At 36.4% G+C, this 18,473-nt stretch overlaps 1 protein-coding gene across 2 annotated transcripts in view; it reads right to left on the bottom strand.

Annotated features, from left to right (window-relative positions):
• Chm (CHM Rab escort protein) overlaps positions 1–14,130 on the bottom strand; it is a 154,982-nt gene extending 140,852 nt beyond the window's left edge. For both annotated transcript variants that reach the window (XM_060375685.1, XM_060375686.1), the window contains exon 1: positions 14,047–14,130. In XM_060375685.1, the coding sequence (XP_060231668.1) occupies positions 14,047–14,095 (49 nt within the window). In that variant the 5' untranslated portion in view covers positions 14,096–14,130. The remainder of the gene's footprint in view (positions 1–14,046) is intronic.
• Positions 14,131–18,473: the final 4,343 nt, after the last annotated feature.

Genomic DNA, 18,473 nt, shown 5'->3' with positions numbered 1-18,473 from the left:
CAGTACCTCCAACTTGACATAGTTGGAGAATAGGATTTAAGGGCAATATAGGTAAGGCAATGAAATGAGTATTGTCTTAATCATTGAGACCTAGACAAAAATCTTAATTTCTGTGGTTCATTATCTATACAACTTTAGACAAGTCAGAATTTCTGTGCCTTTTTTCTACCACCACCAGCAATATTCATAAGATTATTTACTCATTATTAGCAAAACTACCCATCTGAGAATGCTCTTCTTTTAATTATTTATTTTTTGAGATTTTAATAAATCATTCCCCCTTCCTTTTCCTCCCTCCAAAGCCTTCCAAATACCTCTTCATTGCACTCTTTCAAAGTTGTAGCCTCTTTATTTCATTAATTGATATTCTATACATATGTATATCTGTATACATATACATATACATAAAATTCAAAATACAACCTGGAAAAGAACATTCTTAGCATCCTTGAAAAGGATTGTTTAGAAGTGCCAAACATTCACTTAATAGTACACCAAACATATACCTCTTTGAACCAAATGCCAACACCAATTGCAGACAATAATACCCCTCTCTTCTTTTTCACCCAAATTAGCTATTCCCTTGGGTAGGCAGATACGTGTGTGGTCGTTTCTATGCCTGAAATCAACAGTCACAAGACTCTGCTGACAATGCAAAGCCAAAAATGTTTCAGTATGGAACATGATCTGAGTCCAAACTACAGAAAACCAAAATAACTATGATTTGTGATTTTCCTTAATACTTCCATCCAGTTATCACCACAAGTTTGTGAAATCAATAGGATGCTCCAATGAAATGTCAAGAGTTCATTATCTTCATGTTTAGAACTATTAAAATAACAATTTATGAATACAGTTAGCAATGTCTTTGTGGCAAAGGCTACATTTTTTTTTTGGTTCCACCCAGTCAATAGATTCTGAGGAAGAGACAAAGAAAAAAAAAACTGTTAAGTGAAAACATATTGTTTTAAACATTTTGCTACAATAAAACAATATTTTGAAAAAGAGTAGTTGGAGCCAAACTGGCAAATCTGAATGCCATTTCTGAGCAACACGGAGTTTGAAAATGATTTCAGTAAGACAATCAGTTCTAAATTAGTGTTTAAAACAATATTTCAACTGAGGGCTGTAAAGATGGATCAGTGGTTAAGGGTACATGCTCTTGCAGTGGACCCAGGTTCAGGTCTCAGCACTCACATGGAGGCTTATAGTCACCTAGTTCCATTTCCAAGGGATGTGATGCTCTCTTCTGACCTTCTCGGACACCAGGCATACAGGTGTCCGAGGACACATACAGGAATATAGGCAAAACATTCATATGAATAAAATAAATTAAATAAATCTAAAACAAAATTAATGATTCCTCTAGTCACAGGAGAGAATAAACTTTTCATAAAATCAGAGCTTTAAGTTTAAAAAGACATATTAGAAAAAGCAAGGCAGTTCAACCGTTCTCAATCACTAAATAAAATGACTGCTTGTTTTAAAATAGGGGGTGGGAGAAAGTATGTGCCATGATGGACATGTGAAGGTGAGAGGACTACCTACAGGAGTCAGTTCTCTCCTTTCAACCTTATGCGTCCTGGAAATCCAACTCAGGTTGTCAGGCTTAGCAGTAAGTACTTTTCTTTACTCACTGAGTGAGCCCTTCTGTCATTCTTATTTTGTTTAAATAGTGATCTATACATGTATGTGTGTGTTCAACCTGAATACCACTTCAAAACTTTAATTTTGTAATAAACTCTCATTTAACACTTAGAAAAATGTCACTGATTCATTACTCAAATTCACTCATCCTTTGAGTCATTATCTACAACACATGTAGGTTTTAACAAATTTTAAGAGTTTCTTAGGAAGAAAAGTCAGATATCTTAGAAACAGACTCACGTTGCCAAATAGAGGACTATCAGAAAAATTATGCTGGGTGAAAAAGGCCAGCCCAACTACTCAGGAGTTACCTATTTGCTCTCTTATCCTTTACCCTTGTGAAATATGTGAACACAAATATACAAGTACAAACGTTTTCACTGTTGAAACAGCCCAACAATGTATCTTACAGGGTCTAGGGAAGGAAAGGAAGAGAATGAATGATATGACACGTCTTATACAGTGCCTCCTGCTACAGTGCCTCTTCTGCAAATTCTTGATTTAAACTTAGCTATCTGGAGGGGGGATCTAAGATGGTAATTAAAGAGGACACTGTTTCTGACAAGCAGGACAGCCTCGATTGCACAACTACCAATACACTGAAGTCTGGGCCCCAACACAACAGTGATTGTACTTCCCAGGCGAGAGAAAACCCCGCTGTATGGGAAGGAATCGGGTCTATTTTTAGGTTACCCAGCTAAACCCCAGAAGAGTTCCTGGACACTGGTTGCCAGCCCAGAAACACATGCCTGCCTGATATTATCACCATCCTATACTGAAGTATGGGCCCCACAGCATCAGAGACTGGGTTTTCTTTTTTTTTTAATTAAATCTTTATTTTTATATTAATCACAGTTTATTTACTTTGTATCCCAGCTTTAGTCCCCACCTTCATTCCATCCCAATCCCACCATCCCTCCCTCATCTCCTCCCTGCCCCTCTCTAAGTCCACTGAGAGGGGAGGTCCTCCTCCTCTTCCATCTGACCCTAGGTCAGGTCTCATCAGGACTGGCTGCAATGTCTTCTTCTGTGGCTTAGCAAAACTGTTCCTCCCTCGGTGGTGGGGGGAGGGGGCAAAGAGTCAGCCACTGAGTTCATATCAGAGACAGTCCCTGTTCCCCTTACTAGGATACCCACTTGGATACTGAGTTATCGTGGGCTACATCTGAGCAGGGGTTCTAGGTTATATCCACACATGGTCCTTGGTTGGAAAATCAGTCTCAGAAAAGACCCCGGTACCCAGATATACTTGGTCATTGTGGAGCTCCTGTCCTCTCCAGGTCTTACTAACTCCCCCTTCTTTCAAATGATTCCCTGCATACTGCCCAAGGTTTGGTTATTAGTCTCAGCACCTGCTTTGATAAACTGTTAGGTAGAGTCTCAACGGAGGAATGGATACAGAAATTGAAGTACATTTACATGATAAATACTACTCAGCAATTAAAAAAAAGAAAATCATGAAATTTGCAGGCAATTGCTTAGATCTAGAACAGATCATCCTGAGTGAGGTATCCCAGAAGCAGAAAGACACACAGAGTATATACTCACTTATAAGTGGATACTAGACCTATAAGATAGAATACACATACTAAAATCTGTACACCTAAAGAAGCTAAACAAGAAGGAGGACCCAGGATAAGATGATCAATCCTTACTTATTAAGACAAATGGGATGGACATTGAAAGTAGGAGAAAACAAGAAACAGGAGAGGAGACTACCATAGAGGGCCTCTGAGAGACTGGGTTTTCAAGTCAAGTGAAAACCCCATGAAGAAGGAAACAATCTAGGCCAACCGACCACAGGTCACCCAGACAATCCTTGGGAAAGGTTCAGGCCTCCAAGAGGCACTTAGCCTCCAGCCCACAGAGCCACCTGCATGTGCATCTCACTATCCCAGACAAAACTGTGGGTCACAAAACACCAGAGACTACAACACCACACTCTCAACAAAGGACAGGTCAATTAAACAGAAATTAAACAAAGAAACAATGATTATAACAGATGTCATGAATCAAAGAAACCTAATAGACATCTACAGAACTTTTCACCCAAACAAAAAAGAATTTACTTTCTTCTCAGCACCTCATGGAACCTTCTCCAAAGTAGACCATATAGTTGGTCACAAAGCAAGCCTCAACAGATACAGTAACACTGAAATAATCCCTTATATCCTATAAGCCCACCATAGACTAAAGCTGGACCTCAACAACAACAGAAAATAGTAAAAAGCCTACACACACATAAAAACTCTCCTACATATATCTCTACTCAATGATAGCTGGGTCAGGGAAGAAAATTAAAACTTCCTAGAATTTAATGAAAATGAACACATAACATATTCAAACTTATGGGACACAATGAAAGCAGTGTTAAGAGGAAAGTTCATAGCACTACGTGCCTTAATGAAGAAATTCCAAATATCTCATACAAGCAGCTTAACAGATCACCTGATTCCTAGGGAAAAAAAAAAAAAAAAAACACCAAAAGGAGTAGGCTGGAAAAAAATCAAACTCAGGGCTGAAATCAATAAACTAGAAACAAATAAAACAATTTAAAGGATCAATGAAAGCAAGAGCTGACTTTTTGAGAAAATCAACAAGATAGACAAACTAAAAGGCAGAGAGACACTGTCCAAATTAACACACTCAGAAATTAAAAGGGGGATATAACAAAAGACACTGAGGAAATCCAAACAATCATTAGGTCTTACTTCAAAAGGTTATAGGCTACAAAATCTGAAATTATAAATGAAATGAACAATTTTCTTGATCAATTCCACTTACCAAAACTGGATCAAGACCAGGTAAATAAATTAAATAGTACTATATCCCCTAAGGAAATAGAAGCTGTCATCAAAAGTCTCCTATCCAAAACAAGCCCAGGGCCAGAGGTTTTAGCTCAGAATTCTACTAAACTTTCAAAGAGCTAACACCAATACTTCTGAAACTATTCCACAAAATAGTAACACAAGGAACATTACCAAACTCATTCTATGAAGCCACAATCACCTTGATACCTAAACATCACAAAAAACCAACAAAGAAACAGGATTTCAGGGCAATCTCCCTTATGAACATTGATGCAAATGTACTCACAAACTGAATCCAAAAACACATCAAAGATATCATCCACCACAACCAAATACGCTTTATCCCAGGTACACATTTCAACATTCGAAAATCCATCAATGTAAACCACCATATAAACAAACTGAAAGAAAAAAAAAACCATGTGATCACCTCCTTAGATGCTGAAAAATCATTTGATAAAATCCAACACCCATGCATGTTTAAAGTTCTGGAGAGATCAGGGACACAGGGCACTTACCTAAACATAGTAAGGGCAATACACTGCAAGCCTAGAGCCAACATCAAACTAAATGGAGAGAAACTTAAATCAATCCCACTGAAATCAGGGACCAGGCAAGGCTGCTTGTTCTCTCCATATGTCTTTAACATAGTTCTTGAAGTCCTTGCTCAAGCAATAAGACAATTAAAGGAGATCAACAGGATTCAGTTTGGAAAAGAAGTCAAAAGTAACACTATTTACAGATGACATGATAGTATACATGACTGAGCCAAAACATTCTACCAGAGAATTCCTACAGCTGAAAAACACCTTCAGCAAAGTGTATGGATAGAAAATTAATTCAAAAAAATCAGTAGTGCTCCTGTATACAAAGACAAATGGGTTGAGAAATTAATTAGGGAAACAACAACAAGAACCACAAAGGTCATAAAACACCTTGGTGTAACTCTAACCAAATAAGTCAAAGACTTCTATGAAAAAAAAAAAAAAAAAACTTACAATTTCTGAAGAAAGATACAGAAGAAAATATCAGAAGATGGAAAGGTCTCCTATATTCATGGCTTGGCAGGATTAAAATAGTAAAAATGGCCACCTTACCTTACCAAAAGCAATCTACAGATTCAATGCAATTCCCATCATATTACCAACACAATTCTATACAAAACTTGAAAAAACAATTCTCAATTTTATGTGGAATAACAAGAAACCCAAAATCACTAAAAAAAAAAAAAAAAAATTCCTCTATAATAACAGATCTTCTAGAGGTATCTCCATCCCTGATCTCAAGCTGTACTATAGAGCAACAGTAATTAAAATTGTATAGTACTGCCATAGAAACAGAATGGTGGATCAAGGGAATCGAATAGAAGACACAGAAATAAACCCACACACATACGGACAATTAATTTTTGACAAAGATGCCAAAATCATACAATGAAAAAAGATAGTATCTTCAACAAATGGTGCTGGTCAAACCGGATATCTACATGTTGAAAAATGCAAACAGAATGATACATATCACCCTGCACAAAACTAACGTCCAAATGGATCAAAGACCTGAACATAAAACCAGATACACTAAACCTATTAGAAGAAAAAGTGGGTAAGAGTCTTGAACTCATTAGCACAAGAGAACACCAACAGCATAGGCTCTAAGATCAGCAATCAATAAATAGGACATCATTAAACTGAAAAGCTTCCTAAAGCAAAGGACACTGTTGTCAGAACAAAACAAAAGCCTGGGAAAGGATCTTCACCAACCCAATATCTGACAGAGGGCTAATGTCCAGAATATATGAAGAACTCAAGAAGTTAAAAAGCAACAAATCAAGTAATCCAATTAAAAAATGGGGTACAGAGCTAAACAGAGAATTCTCAACAGAGGAGTACTGAATGGCAGAGAAACACTTAATGTTCAACATCCTCAGCCATCAGGGAAATACAAATCAAAATGACCCTGAGATTTCACCTTAAACTCATCAGAAAGGCTAAGATCAAAATCTCAAGTGATAACACATGCTGAACAGGATGTGGAAAAGGGAAAACATTCCTCCATTGCTGGTAGGAATAGAAACTTGTAAAACCACTTTGGAAATTAATCTGTCATTTTTCTCAATTAGGAATAGTGCTACTTCAAGATCCAGCTATACTATTCCTAAGTATATATCCAAACTGTGCTCAAGTACACAACAAGGACATTTGTTCAGTCATGTTCATAGCAGCTTTATTCACAACAGCCAGAATCTGGAACCAACCCAGATGTCCCTCAATTGAGGAATGGACACAGAAATTGTGGTACATTTACACAGTGGAATACTACTCAGCAACAAAAAATAAGGAAGCCATGAAATTTGCAGACAAATGGTGGGAACTAGAAAAGATCATCCTGAGTGAGGAATCCTAGAAGCGGAAAGACACACATGGTATATTCTCACTTATAAGTGGATATCAGACATACAATATAGGATAAACATACTAAAATCTATACTCCTAAAGAAGCTAAATAAGGACGACCCTGGGTAAGATGCTCAATCTTCATTCAGAAAGGCCAAAAGGATAGACATCAGAAAAGGGAGAAAACAGGAAACAGGACAGGAGCTAACCACAGAGGGCCTCTGTTAGGCTCTACCCAGCAGGATATCAAAGCAGATGCTGAGACTCAGAGTTCAGGGAATCTTATGAAAGAAGGGCGAGATAGGAAGACCTGGAGGGGACAGTAGCTCTACATGGAGAACAACAGAAACAAAATATCTGGGCCCAGTGGTCTTTGCAAAGACCAATACTCCAACCAAGGACCATGCATGAAGATAACTTAGATCCCTTGCTCAGATGTAGCCCATGGCAGCTCAGCCTCCAAGTAGGTTTCCTAGTAAGGGGAGCAGAGGTTGTCTCTGACATGAACTCAGTGGCTGGCTCTTAAGATTGCCTCCCCCTGGGAGGAGTACAGCTGAACCATGCCACAAAGGAAGATAATGCAGCTAGTCCTCATGAGACCTGATAGGCTAGGCTCAGATGGAAGGAGAGGAGGACCTCCCCTATCAGTAGACTAAAGGAGGGACATGGGAGGAGAAGAGGGAGGGAGGATGATATTGGGAGGGGATGAGAGAGGTGGCTACAGCTGGAATAAAAAGTAAATAAATTCCAATAAGCAAAAATAAATAAATAGATAGATAGATTAATTAATTAATCAATTAAAATAAGCAAAAAAAGAAGAGTAAGTTCTGGTGAGCTATGATATACCATAATGAATATATCACATTGCACATTTAGTAAGAGGAGTGATTTTAAATATATGAATAAAGAAATAATAAAAGTTTAAAGTGATGGGCATCCTATCAAACTGAGTATATGCTAATAAAATAACAATGTTAGTTTTCATACATATGACAACAACTGAAATTTAATGAATTACTACATATTTATAATCATACAAGCAATGACCTAATGAATAAGTTAAGACAATTCACAAAGGAAATATAGGTGACCAAATGACATAAATATCAGCTTTGTTTACAAAAAAATACATATTCAAATAGGAAGTAATACTTAATCAAGAAGTAATATTAGTGTATCAAGTCTGTTGCTATACAGGGCAAACCTAAATTCAAGGACAACATGTGATCCAGTTAATCCTCCCATGGATGCCCAAGTGTCTCTGCAGAAAACTGCAGGGCAATATGATAACCAGAAGGAAAATGTCTTTGCCTGAGCCTTTTTGGAGAAGTATGTTCACTAACTCTGACCCCTCAATGACTTCCAAAGCTCTAATTAAGGTTTTAACCCTGCCCTGCTCTTTACTTATACCAAATTATAAAGTTCTTGTTTTATCTTACTAAAAGATACCCAGAAATTCTGTGTTTGTCTCTTACCTGTGTCATTGCTCTTCCAAGAAAACCAAGTTTTAGCTTTTGGTGCAATAGTTGCAAAACATGTTGACAGTAATGAAAAATAAGACATGAATGCCAATACTGAAAAAAGATAAATACTGAATAATTCTCAAATCACATCATTATTATGTTAGAAATATTAGAATAAATGAAGTTTGGCTGAAACAAGCTATATCTTAAAACATAACTAAACCCTCTGATCCCACTGCTTTAGTGACTGTAATTCTTTCTTTGCTTTTTCCTAGGAGGGGTGGGAGGGATAAACCTAATTAGGTTATCCTGTTTACCACCATGTAAAGGTTTATAAGCTGTCCCCATTGTCATAGTGTTGTCAATAAGTAAGGACCAGACATGAAGTTATTGTTGGCCTCAGTAAAATACTGCCAAACACAAACCCAGAGCAAGCTAATCTAATCTTCCGAGTATATGATGTTTCCTTTCACTTGGAAAATTTCAACAAGCTCAATTCAGTATCTTAACTTTAATTGACAATGACTTATCTGATCTATGCAACCTAGGTCAAAGTTGGCTAAATCTAAAGTTCTGTACTTACTTGAAGTGAGATATTTACTTCAGACAGGGTAACAGTAAGAATTCAAACAGTATACCAAATTGATGTGAACAAGCACAGTATTAGAAAACAGTAGTGACAGGAGATAAAAGCTAAAAAAAAAAAAATATCCAGCCTATTCCTTTGGTAAAAATCTAGTATGAGGTGAAATAAATTAAGTTGCCTCTGTCTTCTTGATTATTTGTAATCTGTTTGGGGTTGACAGAGTTTGTTTTGTTTCAGAGATTTTTGTTTTGTTTGTTTGTTTTCCCCATCTACCTCATTATGAAAACATGCCAACTCTTATAACCATGCTCTCATAAATCACTATCTATGGCAAATTATTGTTTTTTTGTATAATTTCATTTATATTATTAGAAAATCAAAAAGTAAATTTTTAGGAAAGTATCCCTATTTTACAAGCAACAACTAAATGTCTCCCAAATTCCAAATTTTTGTATACTATAGATTATACACTGGGCATAGACATCAACTTTTAAGCTGTACACACATAATTGGCAAGACCTAACTTTTCAGTTCACACTGAAACTGAATGGCAGATGACTTTGCATGAGTAACAAGTCAATTATATGGAATTATAATTGTTTCTGTGCATTGGGACTTTATGTTAAACATAAGAATGTGAGGTTGAGCAACCACATTTAATTTTAACGGCTGTAGACTAATTTATCCAAAACATCATGAGCATACTGGGGAAAGTGAGAAAATGGCAAGCGGCATGGGAGATGAAAATGAGACTGCCCAGAGAACTCTGGCAACAGATGTGGGGACTGCTTCAAGTTTATGATTTACAGAAGTATAGCAGCTCAGAGAATCTTCGAAAATAAATAACTCCTCTTTACTGTTTTAGGTACTGAAAAAAGAAAAGACATGATTTTCCTCAAAAAACAAACAAACTAAACCCAAAGAAGTACACACTAGTTAACAAAACAGCAAGATCTGTAGGCTTTCTTTACCTCCTACAGAATTTCTAAGCAATGAAAGAGGACTTTGCACTAGGGTCCCAATTAAAATGGATGATAAATCTATTCAAAACAGATGATACATAGTTCAAACTAGTGAACCAAACTCAAAAAAAAAAGGAATATCTGTAAACTACCAGATAAGAAATATGATTTTTAAAACCTGGTAATAATCAAAGGTCTTTCCAAGCAAGAAGCCAATGGCAAGATGAAGATAATGACCCTATAGACCAAAAGTCTATAGGACTTTTAAAATACTACTTTCAATTGTATTTACTATTAAGTTGCTTACTGTATTCCAGACATAATTTTGTTTGTATAAAAAGAATACATTCATTTTTTATTATACATATTATGATATACTCTAGTCATTTAAACGATAGCATCCATTTCATGAATTACAAATGTGTGACAACTAGCAATTTATAAAAGAAAGAAAGAAAGAAAGAAAGAAAGAAAGAAAGAAAGAAAGAAAGAGCCTCTCAGCAGTAGGTACAAGAATTTTGGAAATAGAAGAAAGGAGTATGTTCACACTGCCATAACAGAAGCACACAGAAACATGGTAAGGAGAGTACTAAATGGTATGCAAAAATGGGAAGTCACTTGTGTTGAGCCTAGCATAAGTGCTATTTGGCAAAATAACAGTTTTCAGAACACTTCCTACAGCGTTATTATCCCCGAGGTTTAGAAATGGTACCTTACTGCTATCAGAATCATTAAAATCCTTGAATAAGCAGCCAGACAAAGTTAACTACCTCAGTGTTACAATTTGAAAAATCAAGAATGGGACTATGCTACCTACATGAACATTCCTGCAAAAAGCAACTTACCACTTAAATAAATGTTTTAATCAGTACAATATATGTGTGTAACAAGACTTCAGCTTCTTTAAAATGCTACAGAGAATACAGAGTCATTTTACATACACATAATTGTAAATCCTTACCTTAAAGAAGCTTTAGCTACACAGCTCTTAAAAATTATCTGAGTAGGGCTAGGAATGTGGTTCAGTAAAGGACTTCCATAGCATGTGCAAAGAGCCAAGTTCAAGAACTAGCACAAGACTGGATGGAGAGGATGGAAAAAGAGAAAAGATCTATCTTCTTCAAGGAAATAACTATGAATTTTAATAGCTCACTACATAGTCTTTTAGTAGAAGAATTTTTCCCCAAAGATAAAGCAGTGTGGTCAAGAAAGAATAGCATGCAACTGAATTCCTACATGCTGTTTCTGAAAGCTTAAATAACCAACGACATAAGAAAACTTCCATGGTTTAAAGAAAAAATGTAGCATTCTAACTCTGAGAAAGTTCAAAAAGTTCCTAAGAAAAGACAATATATTAAATATTACAGTCACAATGGGAGTAGGTATTTGATAGTTGGATATCATGAAAATTAGTAGTGTGTGTTTGTGTGTCTGTATTTTTACAATAAACAATGCCAAGCCATTATGCCACTTTGTGTATACTCCTTTTCTTAAATAGATAGGAACTGTCAGTCTGTTGTACATCTAATAACACCACCCAAACATATTCTTCACAGTTGATAATTGTGAATGTCTCTAAATGAGGTAGTTATGGTATATTTTAAACAAGCTAGAATTCTCTCTAAAATAAGAACATATTCCAAGTGAAAAGGTAAAGAATGCCCCTATGTATGACATACAGCAACACTATCATATAACCCTTATAACTTAGATTTCTTCCGCACTTATAATTTCTTGGCTTTGCTGGAGACCATACAAGTTACCAGAAAAGCCACCTTCAGTGACAGTTTGTTACTTGGATAGTCTTTAACCTGCACCCAATGATAACTTTTCCACAACCCCCAAAATTATGACTGAAATTACTTTTTAAATGCCAAACTATTCTGAACTGAAAACTGTATACCCAAGCCAAAGACCATATTCTAAGAATTTATTTATGTCCATTTTTCCTCCCCATTGAGACATTGCAATTTCAATTGGTTTCCCTTTAATCTATTTTCTTTTAGTCTTTCCCCCACAAGTCAACTGTATCTTCTTTTACTTTGGGTACTCTGATATCATTTTCACATAATATTTTGAAAAGATGTCCTTAAAGGAAACCTTTAAAACGCATCATGCAAAAAAGTAAAGATATAAATTAAGGTAGACAAACATTGAAATATTCTTGGATGATTCTACTTGATGAGGCAACTCTCTCTTGACGTTTTAACTAAAATCTTGCTAAAACTGAGCTACCACTTATAACCTATGTCTTTACTGTTTATTATAATGACATGCTTCCTTCTGCTTTTGTTAAGAGAACTGAAGTTATAAAACACTGCTTTTCCTGTAAGTTGCCTAAGTAATAATTTAATAAAGCCAACACATTTAAAGTCTCCCCAGGCAAAGTATTTGAGAAAGAAATCAAAATGCTAAAAATCAGGTCAATTAAAAGCAATGATTGAAATCATTAGAATCATTTTATTAAAAATTGACTTTCAACAAATGTTTCCACTTTTAATGTATCTAAAAGAATTAAAATGTTTAATAAAAAAGTCAGCACACATTACCCAAATCAATATAGAATTCAATTAAAATCTTTTAAAAATATTCTAAAATGGATGGTGTTCTCAGTTATAGGGCACATTGGGAAAAATAGTCTACTGGGGTCTTTCAAGCTCTCATTTAACATCTGTTCACTGCAGTTACAACCAGTTTAGCTGCTGGGGTGCAGGTATCTTCAGACTAGGAGTAAATACAACCCCATTGTTCTGAGAACAATTACCCAGGTATATTTCAACTATGAAAATTTGTGTTTGACTAACACCTTAAAGACTATCTGATGCTCATATTCAGAATTGTGGAAATTGAAATGTTGAGAGTGTCGGATTCTCCCACTTCATGATCTAGACCAAGTTTTCCCAGTAATTTCTGGTAACAAAGTACAATTTTAAGAGTCAAAAAAAAAAGAATTAGAAGAAGAAGGCCTAATTCCATTTCTTGGATGGTATCGGCCTTTGGACATTTACTAGTTGTGTGATTTTGGCAAGTTAGAATTTCAGGCTACTTCTCTTGTTCTGTATACTGAAAATATTACCCACCCTAACAAGGTTGTTGATGGGATTATATTAAGTGCTTAGTCTATTCATTAGGGAATGATGAGCATTTGAATACTGGTTGCTATTATTTTTACTCTAAACCTGAAAATGTGGCTGTGCTTACTGTTTGGTAAGAAAGCAAACATGATCCTATTCACCAAAGCTTCTGTGATCTACCATATTCTAAGACAGTAGAACCCCCGGCCCCTCCCAAAACCAGCTCTTGTATCCTATGCAAAATACATACCTTACAGTTAACAAAAGATTTGCTTATTGCTGCCAAATGTTACAGGATTAACTAGTCAACTAGAAGCTGAAGAGGATTTCTGGCTCCAACCAAAACATGGAGAACTAATAATGGAAAAGCAAGCAGAAGCTAAGGTCAGACACGGTATCTGGAACACTGGAGCTTACTCAGCACATCGAATTGTGGTGTATGAATGGGTGACAGAAAACAAGATGACTTCTTCCTGCATCTTAAACAGGGTACTTTAAACACCGTAATGCAGGGATAATGGCTACCTCAAAGAAAAAAAAATTCCTTAGGCTACTCAACACAACAGAAAAGCATATGTTTCCTTTCCCTTAGTAAAAATACACACAGGTAACAAATGAGCAACATTATTATAAAACAGATTGAGCTTCATCTGAACTGCAGTGTATCCTAGGATCATGTAAGTATATGGGGGGAAAGCCCTATGAAATGGCTACACAAAACATGAGGTGTATAACCTTGAAATCAATTAGAGAAGGAGGCGATTATTTTTGCCAATGACGTCTCCATTGATCAAATCCCGACCCTCCATTCTGATGACACTGCAAACCCACCTTCCTCTAAGGAAATTAACAGGAAATAGACAGCAACCAACCTCAGCAACCGGCATCGACCAGATCGACCCCTACTCAAATGGCTCAAAACACCCCGGATCCAAGCTCCGCCCTGGAGCTGCCAAATCCCGCACTGACTCTAGACTACCTCACTTCCTTTCCGTCCTCCCTCCCAGGCTCGACCCCCGCAGTTTCTGACCAACCCTCGCACTGACAGAGAAACGGAAAAACGAGAATGATTTCCTATACTTTGTCCAGGAAAAACCAGGGCCACACATACCCGTCCCTATTACGATCACATCAAAGTCGGAAGGGAGATTATCCGCCATCTTGACAGGAAACGTGTCACGTGACTGTAGTTTGTGGCTGTAAGTTCCTAAGGCAGTCCGTAGAGAGAAGGCGGAAAGAAAAACAGTGCATTCTGGGTATTGTAGTTTTAGGATGGTGGGTTCAGGCGACAAGGACTAAGTTTTTGAAAAGTAATTGCAAAAGATAAAAGCTAGAGACCTGATAAGCTAGGGTAAGATAGAAAGGGAGGAGGTCCTCTCTTATTAGTGGACTAGAGGAGGGGAATAGGGAGAAAGGAAGGAGGGAAGGTGGGGTTGGGAGGAGACGGAGGGGTCACAGCCAGGATACAAAGTGAATAAATTGTAATAAATAATTTTAAAAAAATAGTTTAACTTCATAAGAAAAAGAAAAGCTCAATTTACTTTACAAGCTTCAGTGTGATATGGAAAAGAAATGCAAGTATTTGATTTCTCAAGCAAGGATGAATGAGGAAAGTTTTGTATTCATTCCCCTTTGACAATTACCAAGCAGAAATCTTTCCAATATGCTCAGGGGGGAGTGATATTCAAAGGGGCTCACCTTGAACAAAGAATATTTTCATTCCAGCCAGAAAAACTGTTTCCCCTAGGTTGTGTGCATTTATTTTGGAACCTGAGGTTTCTATTTTCACTCTATACCAATACCATCCGACTATATTCTATGTCTTTTTCGTTTCTGTGTCTTCCCAGTGAGGGGAAAAAAGAGAGAACTGAACTAAAACCTCTTTGCCTAGTTTCCACAGAATGGAATTCCTACTGCATTCTCTATTCAGTGCAAACAGCCGCCTAGCAATGTACGTTTCTAGTTTAACTTTGATTTCGAGGCAGGGGAGGAAGTGTAAAAGAATAGTAAAGAATAGTTACTAGTTGATAAATCTTCTATTTCAGAATATGATCTCCTGCAAAAATAAGATCCCTACAACTTTGTCCTGCAAAGCTGCTGGCCAAATGATTAAAGTAAAATAGACGTAATATAGAACTGCTTATATTTGATAAAGGAGCTTAAGGTTGTCTGTGCCAAGCAGTTAACATAGCTCTCATGAGTATTTTCAAGATCTGTCACCTCCCACTGTATTTAAAATGTTTGATTGTCTGAAAATACTAAAGTAAAAAGATGAAGGAGGAGAGCATTGGAGTAAGGAAGGTATTTTTTAAAACCTTTTAAACAAGGACTTATTTGTATAGCTATTCTCTAAGTTTCAAAATAACTCAAATGCAAAATGCACTAGTGTGACAATCCTTTATATCATCTACTGTCTCATCTGCTGTTAGTCCTTCATGCATTGTTTTTTTTTTTTTTTTCTCAGTCGTTATGAGCAGCTCACACTAGCTTTTTCCTCATCAATGAATGATCTTTTCAAGCTCTAGGTAATACTTATGATTAATAACAAAGAACAGATATACTTAACCTTTATTGAAACATTAAAGTATACATTTTTCAAAACACCACATGATTCCACATAACTAGGAATAACTTTAAGTATCAGTTTAAAATAATAAAAGGGAGGCTAAACATGTATCTCAATAGTTAAGAACACTGACTGCCTGTCCTAAGGGATCAGGGTCTATACCACATGGAAGCTCACAAGTGCCTGTTAACTCCAATTCCAAGGGATCTATCATTCTCTTCTGGCCTCTTGAGGCACTGCATACACAGGGTGCACAGACATACACACAGACATACACATTAAATAAACAAACTTTTAAAAACCAATAATTAAATCATCCTGAGTGAGGTATCCCAGAAGCAGAAAGATACACAGGGTATATACTCACTCATAAATGGATATTAGACATATAATATAGGATAAACATACTAAAATCTATACACCTAAGGAAGCTATTCAAGAAGGAGGACTCTAGCTAAGATGCTCAGTCCTCATTCAGAAACACAAAGAGGATGGACATTGGAGAAGGAAGAAAACAAGGAACAGGACAGAAGCCTACCACAGAGGGCTTCTGAAAGGCCCTGCAGGGTATCAAGGCAGATGCTTAGACACATAGCCAAATTTTGGGCAGAGTTTGAAGCTCTTTTTAAGATGTCTGAAACATTTCTTAATTTTAAAAGTTCTATGAAACTTTTAAAATAGATTTTTCCAAGATATATATATATATTTTTTACATTTTTGTTACATTATGGTAAAATAATTACCAACACTTTAGTTTTCTCAATTTTATTTTTGGATTATCTTGTTATTGCACAGCATTCTCCTGTGGTATGATTCACTGAGGAGTATGTATCTGTTGCCAAATACATTACTTGATAAGTACAATGTATTATTCACTGAGTCACTACATTTTTTTGCCTTGTTATGAGAAGAAAGTTTTGAACATTATCAGAGATAAAATAAATGTTAGCTGTAAATTGCCTGATATAACAATGGAAATGAAAATTAAAACAGCTCAGAAAAAAAAGACCCTTTCCAAAGTCTTCTCATGCAGTGAGAAACCACAAAAAGGTAGAATATGAACAAATGTCATTGAATTTCACTTTGGAGAAATATGTGTATACATGCATGCATGCATGTAGTATGTGTACATCATATACTTTTAAATATTATTAACTTTATATGATATCAGAAATTTTTCTAACCATCACATTGTGAAAATATAAGTCATTGATAAATGTATTCCTTAAAAGTTAACTGGTCTTCTAATAAGTGGATGCGTTATAATCTAACCTGCTGAGATAAGAACAAATAATGGGCAAAAGCCACTGTCTTCAGACTATTTACATGTAATTCTGCTGAATTTCTACTGTCTTGCCCCATATTTTAATAATTTAATAATACTACCAACACAATTACCTGTAACTTTTCTGAGTATGTTATAGTTTCATAAATACATCATATTTAAAAATAACCACTGTATGAAAAAGTATAAATCTTAGTGAAGAAATGTTAAAAATGTTTTTAGTAAATATTGTTTATGTTTTAGGTTAATAATTAATATAGGACTTGACAATGTCAGGAAATAGCATAAAACAACTGAATTGTTGGCTGTTGTTCCAAGAACATCTATTTTTGAGACCTGACATATTTTGATTAGTCATAGTACAACAAATTGTATCTAAGAAATGATGACTTATTTTTTTTTAATTTTTTATTTAACTTTTATTAATTATACTTTATTCCTTTTGTATCCTCCGCATAAGCCCCTCCCTCCGCCCCTCCCGGTCCCACCCTCCCTCCCTTTCTGCATGCATGCCTCTCCCCAAGTCCACTGATAGCGGAGGTCCTCCTATACTTCTTTCTGATCTTTTTTTTTGTTGTTGTTCTTCTCATTGCAGTTTATTCAGGAACCTTGAACAATCTTCTGACCCTGGGGAAAGCCAGCCCACAGCTTAAAATAGCCTTTGGGTAGCCAACCCCAGCGTGCCTCATGGGCAATGCAGATAGGTCCACATACACGGAAGCAAGCCAGCTCCTCAGCCTTAGCCAAATATTGAGTTGTTTGTGACAGAGAGCATTCACCATCGGGAAGGTGAAAGGCGGAAACGCTGCAGCCATGAATCATCTGAAAGAATGGGCGGGCATGGGAGCGTTAGCAGGCCTTCTGGTGTTGGTCTCCTTGGTTTGCCTGTGGTGTATATGCAAGATTAGAGTCTCACAACAGTGTAATGCAGCCATGATTATTCAGGCCTTTACAGCCATTGAAGCAGGACAGTCTCCCCAAGCATGGTTGGCTACCATAAAAAACTAAAATGTTACGCTCAGGATGCGAGGCTAAGCACTGCACTCAGGGTCAGCCGCTTAGGACCCAGAGAAGAGCATGTCTGATTGCATGTGGGTTGATGGCCCAGGTCCCACCTCTGAGAAAAAGGTATCGGAAGGGTCTGATGCTCTTTGGGTAGATGACACCTAAATGAACATTGGTACAAAGTCCCAATTTATTTCTAATATCAGAGATCAGACCTCTACTCTTGCCTGATGCGTCTAAAACAAAAAGGGGGAACTGTAGAGAGCTGCGAAATGATGACTTATTAAATCGCTATAAAACTAATTTTGTTCATAAAGGTATTCTTAGTTGAAAACAATAAATTATTTTATATTTATTGTTTTAAAAGTATATTCCAGAATTCGAGGCCAACCTGGTTTACAAAGTGAGTCAAGAATAACCAAGGCTACACAGAGAAACCCTGTCCTTAATAAAAGGGGGGAGTGAAAGAACAAATCAATGATTTAATGAGCTTTTTCTTTAGGATCTTTCTTCTCAGCTCTAGAACTATATTTAACTCCTTATTTAGTATCTCTTTTTGATATGTCCCAATACTGAGCTACAAAGTATTCCGATCACACTCTCAAACCAAGTATTTTTGTCTAATAATCTTTGTCTTAGATGTAGTTCCACCTTCTACTCTCATTAGTCAAAAAATAAAGTC

This window comes from Meriones unguiculatus, chromosome X, assembly GCF_030254825.1.
Source record: "Meriones unguiculatus strain TT.TT164.6M chromosome X, Bangor_MerUng_6.1, whole genome shotgun sequence".
NCBI classification, from domain to species: domain Eukaryota; kingdom Metazoa; phylum Chordata; class Mammalia; order Rodentia; family Muridae; genus Meriones; species Meriones unguiculatus.
This window is presented reverse-complemented; position numbering and strand designations above follow the sequence as displayed.